Raw genomic sequence first — 19,174 nt, 5'->3', positions numbered from 1 at the left:
ATCCAGCAAAGCTATCATTTAGAATGGAAGGGCAGATAAATTTTTTCCCAGGTAAGGTCAAGTTAAAGAAGTTCATCATCACCAAGCCCTTATTATGTGAAATGTTAAAGGAACTTCTCTAAGAAAAAGAAGATTAAAAATATGAACAATAAAATGACAACATACTCATAGTTATTAACAACCGAACCTAAACCAAAACCAAAAACAAACTAAGCAAACAACTAGAACAGGAGTAGAATCACAGAAATGGAGATCACCTGGAGGGTTATCAGCGGGGGAGTGGGAGGGAAGAGGGGAAGAAAGGTACAGAGAAGTAGCATAGATGGTAGGTAGAGGATAGACAGAGGGAGGTTAAGAATAGTATGGGAAATGTAGAAACCAAAGAACATATACATGACCCATGGACATGAACTAAAGGGGAGGAATGCGGGTGGGAGGGGGTGTGCAGGGCAGAGAGGAATAAAGGGGGGACATGGAACAACTGTAATACCATAATCAATAGCATATATATATAGTATAATCAATAGCATATATATATATATAATTTTAAAAAGGGCCTATGGGAGGAGCTAGGGCTTCCAGAAGGTCTCACACTCTACTTAATCAGAAGACCTTGACACATGAGGACCCTACAGGAAGAACTCTATGTTTATAATAAAGCTCTATGGTTCTAATTTCCCCTTTCCGTAACTTCCTCTCCTTTATAAAAATAATCTCGGCACACAGGCCGGAGCATTCACATTACCTGTCATGTGTGCCTGCACGGGTTTCTAACCCTTTCTTCTTCCCAAAGAAATCCTTTTTGGTGACCAAACACCTCGTTGATGTTATGTTTTCAGTTGACACTGACAAATCGTGGGATTTTTCCAAATCACTGTGAGTGACCATGGCTGTAAAGGTAGTGGTGGCTCTCTTCCTCCCCCCGTTAAGAAATATTCTCCTCGAGAGCAGGGATTGCGTAGATTGTGCACTGTTCTATCCTCAGATCCTAGGCCAGGGCTGAGCCTCTCTCTCTTACTGTCTGTTAACAACCTAATGACATCAGGAAACAACAAAAAACAATCTGGACTTGGGGCCTATTAGGAGAGCAGGAACTAGAAAGCGTTATTATGTATGTGAAACAGATACACATTGCTATTTTTTGTTGTTTAGCATACAGTTTGTTGCATAATACATATGCACTATTCTAACCTTTAATATTTATCACATTCTTCTTACCTTGTTTTGTCGACTTTTATACCTACCTTATGTCTTTGTTATTGGTCTAAAGGCTACTTGGAGGATAAACAAATGTTAGGAAAGGAAGATTTTTGTTCCGTCCACTGTCGTGTCCTAAACTGTCAAAACAGTGCTAGATTAGGGCCAGACTTCCTGAGTTTTGGGATATCGGATAATTATTATCCGATTATTATTATCTCAATTATTATCATGGGGAAATAAATATACGACCTAGTTCTGGTCTTGCAATTAGGGGTGAGTGGTGGATAATTGCTTTAGTACAGCCAAGATACAATCTACATGAGAGCTGAAATTGTCTTTTTTAGTCAACTGACAGTGTTGTGGCAAGGGCCCAGTCTCCCTGACTGCAAGGAGTTGTTAGAAGTGGTACAGGTACCTAAAACAGAAACTAGTATTCTAAAGTCAGTGTTATTGTTTTTGTTGCTGCAATCCGTTTCCCAATTAGAAAAAAAAAAAGGATCCCTACAACAAAAATAAAAGTAATTTCCACGTTTAAAATTTACTCTTCATTTGGAATTTTTTAAAACTCAAAAATCATTGCTGGTATTGACTATGGTTACATTTGCAGTAAAGATATAAAAGAGGCCAGATTTGCACCAAATTCACAGTCATGTCTGCCTCTGCAGAGAAAGGAAACATTATGGTATTGGGAATTTATTATTTTTATTCCTTAATGATTTTATTTATTTATTTTTAGAGAGGGGGAGGAAGAGAGGGAGAGAAACAGCAATGTGTGGTTGCCTTTCACCGGCCCCCCCACTAGGGAACCTGGCCCACCAACCCAGGCATGTGCCGACTGAGAATTGAACCCACAACCCTTTGGTTAGCAGGCCTGGCACTCAGTCTACTGAGCCACACCAACCGAATTTATTAATTTTAATGCTCTTTTTTATGTCAAAAGAAATGCAATTTTATTGTTTTTTAATTTTATTTTAATCATTGTTCAAGTACATTTTTCTGTCCTTTACTCCCATTCCAGCCCATCCACCCAGCCCTCCCCACCTCCCTCCCATTTCCACCCCCCTTAGTTTTTGTCCATGTGTCCTTTATATTTGTTCCTGTAAACCCTTCCCATTCTCCCCTGAAATTCCCTGCCCTCTCCCCTCTGGTCACTGTCAGCCTGTCCTGTATTTCAGTGTCTTTGACTATATTTTGCTTGTTTCTTTGTTTTGTTGTTTAGGTTCCTGTTAAAGGTGAGGTCGTATGGTATTTGTCTTTCACTGCCTGGCTTATTTCGCTTAGCATAATGCTTTCCAGCTCTAACTTTAAAAAAATATAAAAATATAGCTAAAACAAATATACCCAAATGATGAAATCTGTTAATTGTAGATGAAGGTAAACAAGTTTTTGTTATATATTTCATACTTTTCATATTATGTTTTAATTTTTCAAGTAAAATACAAAGAGAATTGAAAACAGCATTATAGCTTATGACTTTATTAATGTTTTCAGAATTGAACAGATCTAGGACATATGCATATGCAACACACAAGTACATAAAGCATCTGAATAAAACAATTGAGAAGCATGATAATAGATAAAACTTTAAACTTTGTATTTCACAGCGAATATATATTCTATTTTAATAAAAAGCTTGAATAAACCAATTATCATTGAAGAGATAAGAAAGCTGATTAAAGATCTACCATCAAAAGTGTCACTGGGATTATTAGACTGTTGTACAACTTAATACTAGCTAACTTTTAAACAACAAATAATTCTAATGCTATTTAAAATATTCCAGACTACAGGTAAATATTGAAAACTCACCAATTAATCTTCTAAGCTAACACAATTTTAATTTAAAATCTTGATAGAGACAGTGCAAGAAAGAAAATACAATTTTGCTTTGAAATACAGATGCAAAAATTCTAAATAAAATGATGGCAAATAAAATCCAGCAATATACCATATGATTATGACACCATGACCAAGTAGGATTTATTCCAGAAATACAAGTTTGGTTCACTATCAAATTCCTACCACTGTAACTCATTATGTCAACAAATTAAGAGGAAAACCCATGTAATTTTATCAATAGATGCTGAAGAGTCATTTGATAAAATTCGTGAGCCACTTTTAGTAGTAATGCTACATAAAACAGGAATAAAAGAAACTCCCTAAACATGTTAGTAGTTAATGACTACCAACAGCCAAAAGCAAATGTTGTGCTAATTAATAGGGAATGCTAAGAACCGGATGGACATGCCTGCCATAATCACCATTCAACATTGCTTTGGAGAATCCAGCTAATGTAATAATAATCAATACAAACAACATAAAATTATCTCAGAATTATCTCTAATTGCAGGAGAAATGATTGTATATGTAGAAAGTAAAAAATATTTTATTTAAAAAACCCAGTGTAATTTATAGGATTTAGTGAGCTGATTAAATGAAAGTAATTTTTTTTTTAATTCCATAGTCTGTCTCTATTGGCCAGAATAACAAATTACAAATGAACAGGAGAAAATATACCATTCAAAATGTCAAAATATGACAAAAACTGTAAAACTACTTAGAAATAAATGCAATCTGATATGATGTACCTAGATGAAGAACATTCTAAAAGCAAAAACAAAAGATTTTAATGATGTACTCAAACTCTTGAAAGTATTAATATTACTAACATAATCCTCTAAATACATATGAAAATGTAATTCAATTTTTTAATGTGAAAAGAAAGCCTTTAATCTTCATATGAAAGAATGAATATCTAGGACAAGTTGTATAAAAGAAGAAAAAAAATCAAATGAGAGGTAACTTGCTTTACCAGAGTCCAAAATTTAAGGTTAAGCCACTATAGTTAAAATAATGTGAACTGGCTCAGAAACTTTAAAATGGATGGTTGATATAATAAATGTGATAGCATCAGGTAGCCAATATAAACAAAGTGTATAGTTGGAGATCTATTTAATATCATATACAAAAGAAATTCCAGTTGGATCAAACAGCAAAACCTCGACTTTTTAGAAAAAAAAAATGACTTGGGGTTGGGGCATTCATCTGAAAAAGACAGAAAACCAAAAACCCAAAAAGAGGAAAGTAGTCTACCTAAAAAATTTTAAAAAATTAAAAGATACATTAGTAAAGTCAAGATTAATGATAGGCTGGAAAAAATCATAATATATATGGGCTACAAATGATTAATATTCATTATATAGCAAATATAGTGAGCATTCTTACAAATTTATAAAGGAAAAAATCAATGATTCAATAGATAATAGAACATAGGAGAAGAAATACTGGCAAGTCATAAAAGAGAAAAGTCCAAAAAGCAAAACAAACATCCCCCCTAAAAACAAACAAATAAAAAAACCTCACTGAGTTTGCCAATTAAAGAAACAATACAACAAATTTTTTTGCCTTTCAGATTTGCAAACATTACAGAGTGCTGGAGAGAATGCTGGAAAATGAGAACTTTCATTTGGGATGGCAATTTTGTAACAGCTTTCAAAATTAAAATAAGCCTACACAACAATCCCATTTCTAGGAATCTAACCTATAGAAATAAAAAGCACCAGTATGGATTGAGTAGTGTTATGGGGAAACACAGAAAGGAAATAACAAATGACCATTAATAACAGACTGGTTCAATACCGTTTTGGTACATAAATATGTACTGTGTATGCAGCTGTTGGAGGGAGGAAAAGATGGAGGGAGGAGAGAAAATGGGTGATTCATTTAATAAATGGATGGCACAATCAGGTATCCAATGTGAACAAAATGTATAGTTAGATCTGTCTTATACCATATACAAAAATAAATTCCAGAGCGAGAGGGAAATGGGTGCTGTATTTAAATAAATGCTATGACGTGATCAGGTATGTAATGTGAAGAAAATGTATAACTGAACCTGTATCTTAATACTATATATAAAAATAAATTCCAGAGGGAGAGGAGGAGAGGGAAAGAAGGTGAGAAAAAGGGAGAAGGAGATCTGGAACTATAGATCGGAAGGGGTTTCATGGATATGTAAAGTAAGGAAAGCAATTATAGAGAAATGATGTGGCTTGTCATTTTTACAGAAACAACTGCAACAAACTTTTTGTAAGAGGTTGGGAAAAATGTAGGGTATACACCATGTTCTTAACACTTGTTATTTGTGGAGAAGAAAGAGGGAAGGTCAGGGAAAGGGGGGGGAGGATATGGTGTGGGGTTATACCGTTCAATCTTGTTTATCTAGTCTTTCATTGTTCCAAAGGTATTGAACACTTTTCAGTTTTCTACTAGTACCCAATTTATATTTTTCAATTACATAACAAGGCAATGTCATAGGTACCAAAGTACACTTGGGCAAAACTGTGGAACTAGTCAATGTAAGATCTGGAGGCACAATAAGTAATGAGTGATATTAAATTCCTGAATCTCTGACACCAAAACTGTTCTCAAAAGTTCACGATTACAAAAAACACGACATACTTTACATTTAATAGTTCCACAAATTTTGCAAAGAACACAGCATGAATTTAGGGAGTTTTCACCAAACCATACACATAAATGTGAATATCATCATCAAACTTAATGAAGTAGACGGACGGCTTGGCCACCACTTGATGGATGAAGATGCCGGTTCTCTTGGACCCATCATCTTTGGCGTGTTCCACCTGCTTGCCCACGAGGCTGTCGACCACTTCTCCAGGCTCCCGTTCTGCTGTAGGGAAGTAGTAGTTGGAATCTGGAATGATGCGCAGGTCACCATCTTTGTAGTCATCCAGGAGCGTGTACATGTAAAGCACAGGATCTTTCTCGTAGGTGATGTAAAACCAAGTGTCCATCACGGGGGCTCGCGCCAGCACCATGCCCTTCCATTCATCTTTGCGACCGTGCTCGCCCTCAAACACATGCCCCACTGCCTTGCCAATCAGGGAATCTGCGAGGCGGGAATCGATGCGAGGAGTTGGCACTCTCTCGGGAAGGATCTCGAGCGCTAAAACTCTCTTATCTCGGTGCAGTTCCAGCCCGTACACGCTATCCTTGCCATCATACTTGATGATGTAGAGCGTGGGCTTCACGGAAACCTGCTCGAGCACGGTGCCCTTCCACTGCTCCACCGGCTCGTTGCCTTCCTTCCAGCCGTGTTGAATGCGGCAGCCCACGATGTTCCTGCGGGTAAGGAAAGTGGGCTTTCGCCGCTGCTTCCTGTGGGTGTGCCTCTTCTTCATCAGGTATGCGGACACACCATCTACACCCATCGGAGGCACAGTTGGGGGCGACATGGCTCGGGGTTTCAGGACGCTCTGGCGAAGCCTGCCACTTGCCCGATGAGACCGAGACAAAAAAGCAGCCCCGTGCAATAGGAGATCTGTTTGCGTGTGATCTCTCAAGTCCCGATCAGTCCTGCCTGCACCAAGCACAAGGATCTCAGCCAAGGCTCGGTAGAAAACGCTGGAAGTGTAGTGTCGGGTGCTGGGACGGCGCGTGGGCCTCTCGAGAGAGTCTCTCCCGCCCAGGAGGGGTGTCTGCAGCAGTGGCGGTTGCCGCAGGAGATGGCGCGCTAGCGCGTACCGACTGCCCGCGCCTCGCTCCCGCTCGGACTCCCAACCCGAACGAAGTCCCAAATTGAGCACTTAGCTGTTCTGGACGGTGCTGCGGCTGGCAAACGGCGATGGAGAAGGAGCCCGCGGCAGAGGCAGGCAGGCGATCAGAGGGCTGGCTGCAGCGGCGGCGGCGGCGGAGGGCGGCTCGTCCCCGGCGGGTCCGAGGGGCCTCAGCTTCGCAGCGCTGTTCTGCTCGGCCTAGCTCTGGCGCCAGGGCTTTTGCCGCTTCGGGAACCGGACCTCCCGGAGCCCGCCCGCGCCTCGGCCCCGCCCCCCGCCATTCCCCCTTCCGCTCCGCCCGCCCGCAGCAGCAGCAGCAGCAGCAGCAGCAGCAGGGCGGGGCGGGGCGCGCACCCGCGATCCGTCCACAGAGTTGCAGGCGCTCACTCCTTCATTTCCTCACGCGCCCCCCGACCGCTTCCCTCCAACCGGAGCCAGACTGGCCGGCTCCCCTCCTCCCTTTCTCTGGCCGCCTGTCGCCCGCCAGCCTCCTCCACAGCCGCTCCATCTGCTTTCTATCTTCCAGGAATTCCTCACAAAGCCTTAAAAAAAAAAAAGAGTCATATCCAACACACACACATACACACGCAGAGTTTGTACATACAAATTATTTTCTTTCAGTTAAAGGGATATGAGACCGGAGCAGAAAAAAAGCCTCTGTACAGTCCACCATCTTGAGCCAAACTCTCCTTTATATTTTGTATCTAATCGTTCCGTTGGGCTTCTTTTTAGAAAAACCGATCTGTTTATTTTCGGAATGGAAAAGAAATGTTCGGACATGGTGCAGCTTTTCTACAATTCAGTGAAATAAAACACGAAACTAACCCCCAATATCCTTAATCGTACCATCTCGACATACACAAAATGTTACAATAATGTTGCCATTTCTCTTTCACTAATAAATCTCTGCATATATTTCACAAAATTGTGAGCAGATTTGATAAGTTTATAGCTTGTTTTTTTTTTCATTTATGTCAAACATTTTCCAAGGTTATGGAATATTCTGAAAATGTGATTTTTTAGTGGTTTCATAATGTTCCTTTGTATAGATAGATGGTCCATTATTTATCCTAAATGGCCTATCACGGAATGCATAATTAAACTAGTTTACATTCACATATGGATGTATTGAGCTACTATCAACCATATTTTCAAAGAATATTTAACAACCTGAAGATCTACATATGAGAAAACAACGATCTGTGAAAAAGCAGGATATTGAAACAAAATTGTGGCCCCAATTTTGCACAGTTAAAAAAGAAACGTTTTTGCTATATGCATTTGTGGTTTTTCTGATTATACATGTAGTACATGCTCAGCTGGAAAATCCAAAAGATAAGCAAAGTGTCCATAATTTCCCTACCTCAAGTCACAGGGCTGTTACGAGGATTAAATGAGAATGCCTGTAAAACTTTTATTCCTGTATTCTACTTTATAAGATGGCAATAAAAACCTGGGAAGTGCAGGCCCCTCATTCCCGTTCCTTCACCCTTCACTGGTGAGAAGACACCATACCATCACGTGTAAAAAAACCACAAAAAGGCTATTAATTCATACAGAAATGTAGGAAAGCAGGGGAGAGCACTCCAAGGCACCAATACTTGCTGACTCTACATTTCACTATCTTTCAACACAGGGACAGAAAAACCTCGTTCTCATACTATTGGATAGCTGATTGGGCAAAATGTGTGTGGATTCCCCAACTCCCCATGTTTTCAAGGCCAAGGACTTCAGATAACTGTCCAGTACTGTGATACAAGAAATTAATTGCAAGGAAACAAGAAAACTACATGTACTAAAAGGTATTTCCAAACTCTTTAGAGTAGCATTGTGGTGTATACTTAGTCACACCTATATGTGACCTACACACAGAAAGTCAGAAGGTATGTGTAAATGTCTTGTCATTAACATTTCACAAATAATGTCCCCCAGGTAATCCCCCAGGACAAAGATATGCCAAGCTCTTTTTGCTTAGAAGAGTAGTTGACAAGTGACAAAAGACCACCCACGGGGCACACAAAGGCAGGGAAAACAATTTACTCCCGGCTCTTTGGTTGTATACTTTAATAAAGTTCTTGCTCACAACCCCACAAAGCAGCCTGAGGAGATAAAAGAATTTTTAATATTCTTTCCTCTTTAAAACTATAATGTTGATGTTTAGATTATTCTCTAACATTATGGATTCAGGGGCCTTACCACACTATGATATAATGTTTACTTTGTATGTCTGCCCACTAGACTATAAACCCATTCGAGAAAGGCCTTTTATCTCACAACTCAAGTGCCTTACACAGAATAGGTACTCAATAAATATTTGTTAAACGAATAAATAAGTGGTTTCAGCTGTTCTGTTCCAACCCAAAGAAATCCTCCCAAATGAAACAAGTAGTCTTACACAAGCCTCTGAAGACGGGGGCCCTGGTGACTGAAACGCTCCCACAGCAGCTTTATTTATTCTTTCAAAACATCCACATCACTGACCCTGTGAATACGTGTCCGTTAAGTCTGAAAATGACTAGGGGAGCACCATCAACCTGCAATAGATGTATATAATATCTACCTCAAAGGGCAGCTGTGAAGATTGAATGTGGTGATTACAAGTGAGTATCTTAGCACATGAACTGATTCATGCTAGGTACTCGAAGTCTCCTACCTCAGCGCTTTCCTCTTATCAGGACTGTCTACAAACCACAGAGTTCATGCCCCACCTCTGAACTTACACTCCATTTTACACTCAAGCCCTCCCGGTCAGGGTGTGAGGGTGAATCAAGAAGGTGCTGTTGACAGGACTTTGTCCCATAGAGCCCGTTTCAGAGCAGTCTTTCAAATGCTGCGAGTTCCCAGAGGCCTAAAATCTGGATAAATGAAAAAGTATTTAAAGTAATTTTGGGAGATACGGTGTTAATTTGTAGGTGGAGGGGTGGTAGAGATAAGTGTCAATTTCATTACTTCCATCGTACAAGGGAAATTATAATACATGCCAGGAAGCATTGGGTTGGCCATAAAGTCCGTTTAGTTGTGTTTTTTTCCCATAAAACAAAAGATACATTTTTCATTTTCACAAATAACTGATTTGATGTGGATATTTTGAGTATGTCGTCTCTCTCCTGCTACTGGCTTCTAGTGGGTAGAGGCCAGGGGTGCTGCTAAACATCTTCCAATGCATAAGAGCCCCACAGCAAAGAATTATTTGGCCCAAATATAAATAGTAGCAAGAAACGTCGCAAACCACTTTTGACACGTTCAACCAATCACAGCACCTTCTCCATACACTGCACAAATAATTTTTTTGCGTTTCCATTGCATTTTTATCTTTCTTGTAATGATAAAGCATAATATGCTGAAAATGTTGCATATCTTCTTCCATCTTCAGTATTAAAATGGTTGCACAAAAATTCACCAATTTTGCTAAGTTTTTTTAAATGCACACTGATATGACAGCTGCCCCAATACAATCTAACAGAATTGTTTCAAATGAAGTTAAAAACAACTAAACACTACTAGAGCCATTGTATGGAAAAAACTAAACAAACTGTTCTGCCAACCCAATACGCATTAATCACTGGGGACCCAAAGGAAGTAGTGATTTGTTATGTGTGGCTGGGGAAGTTGGAAAAAACAACTTGAAAGTATAATAGAACAAAAGGAAGACATTCAAAAGGTGGTACAATAGTGAGGCCTTTTCAGGGTAAGTAGAAAATAGCTGGAGGGAAGGCACAGAGAATGCATAGACATAGGATATGCGCAAAACTGGTCAGGCACTTGTGGCTGGAGCACAGCATTTGCCCGGCTAAGGAATAGGGGATGTGGTTTGTGGTGGGAAATAAGGTTAGTCAACAGCCTCAAATGCAGGAAATTGATCTTATATCCACTGCTGCATGGAAGCAGATAATGTTCCAGTTCCTCTGACAGTGTAGTGCCAGCAGGACCAAAACAGAGCTCATCTTCCATGTCCTTTCTAGCAGAAGCAGGCAGTGCTTCCCTAAGTAGAAAATGTTTCCCTGTCAGAATGTATAGTGATGCTGATCACAGAACTGACCTTCCATTCCCCCCTCAGCAGAAGCAAGCAGGCTGGTGCTGTGATTTCTTTGCCAGAGAAGTCTCAATGAAGTTGAACAGTAAGCTGTCCCTCCACAGTCATCTAGCAGTATAAGGTCGTGGTAGTGACCTTTATTTTATAGCCTTTCTTCACTCACTCTTCCCATATCGACACAACATCAATTAGAGTAAGCAACATAGAGTGAGGCAGGTCCATTTACACAATGGAATACTACGCAGCAGAAAGAAAGGAGCTCCTACCCTTTGTGACAGCATGGATGGAACTGGAGAGCATTATGCTAAGTGCAATAAGCCAGGAGGTGAAAGACAAATACCATATGATCTCACCTTTAACTGGAACATAATCAACAAAACAAACAAGCAAGCAAAATATAACCAGAGACATTGAAATGAAGAACAATCTGACAGTAACCAGAGGGGAGGGGGGAGGGGATAATGGGGTGAGATAAGGGGGACGGGTTTTCAAGAACAACTATAAAGGACTCATGGACAAAACCAAAGGGAGGTGGGATCAAGGGTAGGAGGTGGGGATGGCTGGGGTGGGGGGGAGAGATGGGGGGAAATGTAGACAACTGTACTTGAACAACAATAAAAAAGAACATTTTGATATGTAGCTATATATTAACCAATAAAAAAAATAAAACAATTATGGGACATTTACACAGTGGAATACTACTTGCTCATAAAAAAGGGGAAAAATTTACCCTTTGCAATAGCATAGATGGACCTGGAGAACATTATGCTAAGTAAAATAAGCCAGTCAGAGAAAGTTAAATATCATATGATTTCACTCATCTGTGAAATCTAAATGAGCCAACTAAACTAAGAAGCAAAATAGAGACTGATTCATACATAGGGAGCAGGATGACAGCTATGGGTGGGGGTTGGCTAGAGGAATGGAAGGGAAAAAAAGAGAAAGAACTCATGGACACGTACACAGTGTAGTGATTGTGCAGGGGATGGGGTTGGTGGAGGTGAAAAAGGGTACGGGGGGTAAATGGTGATGGAAAAAATAAAATAAAATAAAATTAAATTAAATTAAATTAAATAAACAGCATTAAAAAAGGAAATGGTAAAAGACATGAACAAATATTTCACAAATAGGAATGAATAAATACATGAAAACTCATTAGCCATTAGGGAAATATAAATTATGACCATAATGAGAAGTCACTACACATCCATTAGAATAGTGAAAATTTAAAAATACTGACCATAGTAAATGCCAGGAAGGATGCAGAGAAATTGGTTCTCTCTTACATTGGTGGTTGGAATGTAAAATGATGTATCTTCTCTGAAAAACTTTTGACAGTTTCTTGTAAAAATAAACATGGAAATACTATACAATGCAGCAATCATACTCTTGGGCACATATGTTAAAGAAATAAAAATTTTGCCCTGGCTGGTGTGGCTTAGTGGATTGAGTGCTAGCCTGGGAACCAAAGGGTTGCTGGTTCGGTTCCCAGTCAGGGCACATGCCTGGGTTCCATCCGAGGTCCCCAGTAGGGGGCACACAGGTGACAACCACACATTGATGCTTCTCTCCCTCTCTCCTTCCCTTCCCCTCTATCTAAAAATAAATAAATAAAAATCTTTAAACATTTTTTTACCCCACAAAAACTTGTATGTATGTGATCATAGAAACTTTACCCATAATTCATAAAACACAGAAGCAAGCCACATGTTCTCCAAAGGGTTAATGGCTGAAAAACAATGATAGATCCATACCATGGAATACTACTCAGCAATAAAAAGAAAAGAGCTATTTATACAAACCACAATGTGAAGGAAGCTTAAGGGAATTCAGCTCAGTTTTTAAAAAGGAAATATCAAAAAGTTACATACCGTTTTATTTTATTAACACATAATTTTTAAATGACAAAATTTTATAGTTTAGTGGCTTGGAAAGACTAGGGAGCTGGAGTGGGAGGGAGGTGGCTGTAGTTATAACTGGGTAGCACAGGGGATCTTTGTGATGGAACTCTTTTTTTATCTTGGCTGTGATGATTGTCACACTAATCCATGCATGTGATAAAACTACGTAGTTCTAAATACACACATGCGAATGGGTCAGTGTGTAACTAACTGGTGAAATCTGAATAAGTTTGATCGTTATCAATGTCAGTTTCCTGTTGTGGTTTTGTACTTCAGTAATGCCAGATTTTACCACAGGGGAAATTTGGGGGGAAAATACACAGAATTTCTCTGTATTATTTCTTCCAACTGCATGTGAACCTACAGTTATCTCAAAATATTTTTTTAAAAAGAAAATTCGCAGTTGTAATATGTAATACATAAAGAAAGTTATGCAATATATATTTCTGAATAACAAATGTTGTATAGTACAATAATATTTCTCATTAAGGTAAATGATAATGAATGTTATTTTATGTACAGAACGAATAGTTATGCAACTTTATGAAAGTCATTTAATGTCTCTCTGCTTCTATATCACACAAAAAAAGAGATTTGATGAATTCATCTCTAAACTCCCTTTTGCTCAATGATTTGAGCAAAACTTCGATGATTTGATAAAAACGGAAAACTGGGGGGAAAGAGATGGGATTAGTAAGTAGGTTTGAGCTGTAGTTATCCAGTTTGCTGCTATGTGTACATTATAGATAAGGAGCCTATGACACTACTAAGCTGAGGGCAAAGGGCCAGAGCACTTTAAAACCCACAGATCAAGATTTCTTTGCTCTCTGTTGAGTAATTCAGAATTCTAGATACATTTGTGGGGCTGCTAAACTGCATATAAAAATCTAATCTTGTCATAGTATTTAGGCAGGATTGAATGTATGAATGGATGAGAAGAGTAAAACTGTGAGTTTTTAAGTTACATATACACATATACTGAAAAAGGCCTCGGGTCTGATTATCAAAGGTGTTGATTCAGGTTTGGAGAATGCTTACCAAATATCAAAGTATTCCCTCTAAGTGATGAAGTGAAGATGGAGACCAGTATTTGAAAAGCAACAAAATAATCTGTTAGTTTGATTTCTAAATATAGTAATTAATATTTTTCTCCTTTTTGCAGATTATTTTTAAAACAATAAAAAGATGGGCAAAATCAATGAGGAGAAGGAAAAGAACCCTTATATTATGAAGAGTAATAAATTAGCATTAAAAGTTCTGGGTTTTCTTACTTGACTCTGTTACAAAATTGATGTATGACTCACAATTTCAGTGCCATAGTTTAGTATATATAAAATTAGGAAAATACCATCTACCTTTTACTTTTCAGAAAACTATGGAATTTATTTACATAGAAAACTATTTAGCCCTGGCTGGCGTAGCTCAGTGGATTGAGCGCAGGCTGCGAACCAAAGTGTCGCAGGTTTGATTCCCAGTCAGGCCGCATACCTGGGTTGCAGGCCATGGCCCCCAGCAACCGCACATAGATGTTTCTCTCTCTCTCTCCCCCTCCCTCCCTTCCTCTCTAAAAATAAATAAATAAAATCTTAAAAAATAAAACTATTTAATGCTTTAAGCTACTTAAAGAATAACACTATGTAAACATAGGATCAGTTCAATTTTTTGGAGAAATAGCAGGTATGTTTTGGAAAATAACTTTATAAAACAGAATGCAGAGATTACAGTACTGGTTTACTAAGAGTAATGAATTCCACTGTTGCTTTTTCAAAATGCCCCTATTATCACAAAATCAGATTAGGTTCAATACTATGAAATACTGAATATCGCATACAGAGTGAGACAAAAGTAGGCTTACAGTTGTTCATATGGAAAATAATACAATAATTAATAAATAAGAACACAAGAATAAACTCTGTGTTTTATGTACTCACAACTGCAAACCTACTTTTCCTTCACCCTTGTCTCTTCTATTATCCATGTAATATGTAAACAAAGCTATTATCATCAGGAAGTTTAAAGTAAAATAAGTTTGTTTTTTTAGATTTTATTGATTATGCTATTACAGTTGTCCCATCACCCCCATTATTTCCTCCACCCTGCATACCCTCTCCCACCCACATTCCCCCCTTTAGTTCATGTCCATGTGTTATAAGTTCTTTGGCTTCTACATTTCCCATAGTATTCTTGCCCCTCCCCCTGTCTATTTTCTCCCTACCATGTATGTTACTTATTCTCTTGCTGCTTCTAGATTCCCTTATCTCTTGCTGCTTCTAGGATTCTCTCCTTCATTTTTACCCTGGCTAATGTAATTATGATGTGCCTTGGTGTGTTCCTTCTTGGGTCCAACTTCTTTGGGACTCTCTGAGCTTCCTGGACTTCCTGGAAGTCTATTTCCTTTGCCAGAATGGGGAAGTTCTCTTTTATTATTTGTTCAAATAATTCTCCACTTGTTGCTCTTTCTCTTCCCCTCCTGGTACCCCTATAGTTTGGATGTTGGAACGTTTAAAGATGACCTGGAGGTTCCTAAGCTTCTCTTTTTTTTTTTTTTGAATTCTTGTTTCTTCCTCCTTTTCTGTTTGGTTGTTTCTTTGTTCCTTCTGGTCCACTCCATTGATTTGAGTACCAGTTTCCTCCCCATCACTATTGGTTCCCTGTACATTTTCCTTTATTTCATTTATCATAGCCTTCATTTTTTCATCTAATTTATGACCAAATCCAACCAATTCTGTGAGCATCCTGATTACCAGTGCTTTGAACCGTGCATCTGATAGGTTGGCTATCTCTTGGTCACTTAGTTGTATTTTTTCTGGAGCTTTGATCTGTTCTCCAGTTCGGGCCATTTTTTTTTTTCTTGTCACACCTGTTATGCATGAGGGGTAGAGCCTTAGGTGTTCACCAGGGCAGGGCAACCCATGTGGCTGGGTTGTGATGCTGTATGTGGGGGCGGGATCCGAGAGGGAACAATGGCACTTGCTCTTCTCTCTGCCAGATTCCAGTCCCTTCTGCTGCTTCACAAGCAAACTGGGCCCTTCTGGTGCTGATTCCCAGGTGGGTGGGCTTGTGCACATTCTAGGACCCCGTGAGTCTCTCCAATGCACTCTCCTGTGAGGCTGGGGGTCTCTCCCTGTGCCTCAACCCCCACAGGTGTTTTCAATCAGTGCCCCAAGGCTCTATTTCCCAGCACTGGGACCCTGAGTTGTGTGCAGTGCCTCGCATCACAGTCGCTGCCTTGCTGGGTCTGCTGGTTGCCACCCCACACCCGGGGTCTGCCAGCCGCCGCCTGCGCGCCCAGGTTCCACCTGCTGTGGTCTTGTGCGCCTGGGATGCCTTATGTGCCCTGTCCCGCTGCTCTTGCTGCCATGACCCATTTCCATCTGGCTGCCAGACTCCGCCCCTCCTACTGGTCTGGATGAACGTATCTATTTTAACTCCTTGGTTGTCCGACTTCCATACAGCTCAATTTTCTGTCAGTTCTGGTTGCTATTTCTTGGGAGCTGCCCTGCCTGGTTTCAGGAGCTGTAATCCCTTCATGGCTAAGGCTGAGTGAGCAACCTTTGGACCATAAGCCACTAAGGAGACAAAGCTTATCTCCCTGGCAGAAGCACTGCTTCTGTTCCTTTTTCCATAACTGGTCCCCAATCCTCCATCAGTTAGCTAATGACGGGTAAGGGTCCCCAAGGAGAGAACGACCTAAGACAGGCACGATCACATGGAGGCCCCAGGGAAGGACTTGGGGGCTATGGAGAAAGGGGGTGATGGATCCTCGCACCTCAGCTTTGACAAAGCCTGAGTCCTCATTCTGCCTGCAAGAAGTCTCCTAATCTCTTGGCTATCTTGGCTCCTCTGCCTGACTTAAGCCTGAAACAATGACAGAGGGTGGTGCAGCTCTGTATGGGGGGGAGAGGGTGGGTTTGTGTTTTCCCGGTAATCAGGCCTGAGAAGGAATACATAAACTCCTGTGAAACCTGCTTCGCTAAGAATGTTCTCAATTAAATGATAAAAGCCCAAGCAGGAAATGAGTTTGTTTTCCAGAGTTTTGTAGCCTCTTAGCTAACAGACCCTGACTCAGAATAGACCCTCATAGTTCTTTATATGCTATCTATTGTTTGATTCTTACTGCCTGGCAATGATTAATGACCCTTACCTGTATTCCTGTGCAAATTGATTCCAATAAAAACCAGTGAAGGGGAGGATTCGGGAGCTCTCCTCTTGAGAGACTGGCCAGGCCGCTCCAAGGTGCCCTCCCCTTGAGAGGGTAGCCATGCCGTCCCTTTTCCTCCACAGGACTTCGTAGTCCATGTAAATGTCTCGTGTCTCATCCATGACGCCGCAGACACTGTGGGCCGGTGTCTGCATCAGTTATTCTATTTCTAAATTATTGTTGTCCCTATCTTGGTTGTGCAAGGAGGCATAGTGTGTCTACCTATGCCTCCATCTTGGCTGGAAGTCTAAAATAAGTTTTAAGATATGTGTTTAAAAAATTTTTTGAAGAAAGTTCTTATAGAAAAATTCTATAAGAATATCTAAGGAACTAGTTTTTGGATTTTCCCCCCTTGACACATGAATTTTCTTTCATTAAAGAAGAATGACACAGTAGAAGCCCCCTCACCATAATTGTGTAAGTGGATTACAAAAACATTCTTACAATGAAACTTTATCTCTTTACATGGTAAATAAAAATTTTCCGTTGTTCTGCTTTGAAACAAAGCACAGATATAAAGTTAGGGAAACTTCAACTGGACAGACACCTCTGAACTGGAAGCTTCCCAGATGATTTTTGAGGAGTGACTTCCCAATTCAAAAGCTGAGATATGAAGTTTATACCGCACTCTTTGAGAATGCAGGCTAGGTAGAGCAAGGGAGATACAAGCTCACTATTCAGAAACTCAAGCTATATATATAGAAGTGTAAAGATGAGAGAAAACTATCACCCCAAACTTTACCACCCAGACATATGTTTTTCAGGAGATACGGCAATAACTTTATATTCCCATATTGTTTAGAACTGCACGTCAGATTACCTCTACAGAAGCAAAATTAAAACACATGTGCATACTTAGGAAAGGGACCATCATTAAAAACAAACAAGCAAAAGAGAAATTGAAATTCAGCCTTGTATTTTTTCAAAGCAGTACTCTGACCAAAGGAATGCCCATCAAAATAAATCGGTATTTACACCTGTTTAAATAAATTCAGACTACTGAAATTTGTAACTGTCCGCTGATACATACTGTTCATTCTCAAGATCTTTTGCAAAGTTTGTGGGATACAGGCTGAAAAGGCATCTGCCTTGGAGACAGTCTGAGATGGAACCGACAATCATGCTTTAAGGCAGTAGATCTCTAACATTCAGCAGACACTAGAATTTACTGGGAAGTTTGCAAAATCAGCAGATTCCAGGTTCCATCGGTCAGAGACTCGGATCCAGAAGGTCTGTGATGGGTTCTGTAACCACTCTTCTTGCATAAGCTCTCCAGACCTTCGCTTTGAGAATCATTACAATGCAGCCATTTTAATGAGTTCCCCTGTGTTTCTGGTCCTCAAAGCTTTGATGTGTAAATGTTCTTTCCCTGAGCTAGATGACTCAGATTCAGCACATATCGATCATTTAATTTAACCATTTTTAGATGTTCTGTATACTTAGAAGGTCATAGTAATTTATTTTATAACGAGAGCTCTATGTGTAGTAATGGCAGGGCAATTTGGGCATTGCATCTTGGGTATTATCCTTTTATGGAATAATAACATCCTCTTAGGTTTAATGGCTTAGAATTACTTTTATGATGTGAATATATATCATGAACGCATATCATAAAAATGTTAAAATTTACAGTTTTTAAACCAAGACAGTTAATGAACACCAAGATATGAAAAAAATAACAGAACATGAGATTTCGAATTCATTCTCCCTCAATCTCTCTCTGTATGTGAACTGCTAAACTGATCTGTAACACTTTGCCTCGTTAACATTCCTTTATGTAAACTCTATATTTTAATCAGGCTTCTCTTGCTCGTGTCCATACAAATGACAGTCTGCTGTCTATTTTTGGCAAAACTCCTATTCATCTCTCATATATATATATATGGCCCATGTTCTTATTTAAACAAGAAATTAGTGGCATCAGCTGTGCCACCTGTCCCACCCCACCCCCATCTTACCGCCTTGTCAATACTATCAACTGCTGCCAATACAAAAACCTAAACGGTGACAGTGATACTGGAATTGGCTTAATGAAGTCCCTGGTGATGTTTATGAAAGCAAAAACATATAGTTATTTTTAAATAGCTTCTACTTAGGGGATGCATACAAATTAATATATATACATTCCATAGTACAGATTTCTAACACAATGATGGGATCTGTTAACATGAAATCTTTCTCTGAATGGACTTGACAAAACACAGGAAAATTATGTCAATCCCCTTGACTGCGTTATAATTATACATATAGTACTCAGAAA

The 19,174-nt window shown here is 39.6% G+C and overlaps 1 protein-coding gene across 1 annotated transcript; it reads right to left on the bottom strand.

Annotated features, from left to right (window-relative positions):
- Positions 1-2,660: 2,660 nt before the first annotated feature.
- SPIN4 (spindlin family member 4) lies at positions 2,661-6,982 on the bottom strand. Its single transcript, XM_045847545.1, has one exon. The coding sequence runs from the start codon at positions 6,456-6,458 to the stop codon at positions 5,709-5,711; it is 750 nt and encodes a 249-aa protein (XP_045703501.1). The 5' UTR covers positions 6,459-6,982; the 3' UTR covers positions 2,661-5,708.
- Between the last annotated feature and the right edge of the window lie 12,192 nt (positions 6,983-19,174).

This window comes from Phyllostomus hastatus, unplaced genomic scaffold (genome assembly GCF_019186645.2).
Source record: "Phyllostomus hastatus isolate PE091 unplaced genomic scaffold, TTU_PhHast_1.1 phas_contig_551, whole genome shotgun sequence".
Lineage (NCBI taxonomy): Eukaryota > Metazoa > Chordata > Mammalia > Chiroptera > Phyllostomidae > Phyllostomus > Phyllostomus hastatus.
The sequence above is the reverse complement of the archived record's forward strand: the minus strand, read 5'-3'. Positions and strand labels throughout refer to the sequence as shown.

Excerpts from the sequence above, each read along its gene's own strand:
- SPIN4 (XM_045847545.1), bottom strand. The coding sequence starts at position 6,458 with ATGTCGCCCCCAACTGTGCCTCCGATGGGTGTAGATGGTGTGTCCGCA.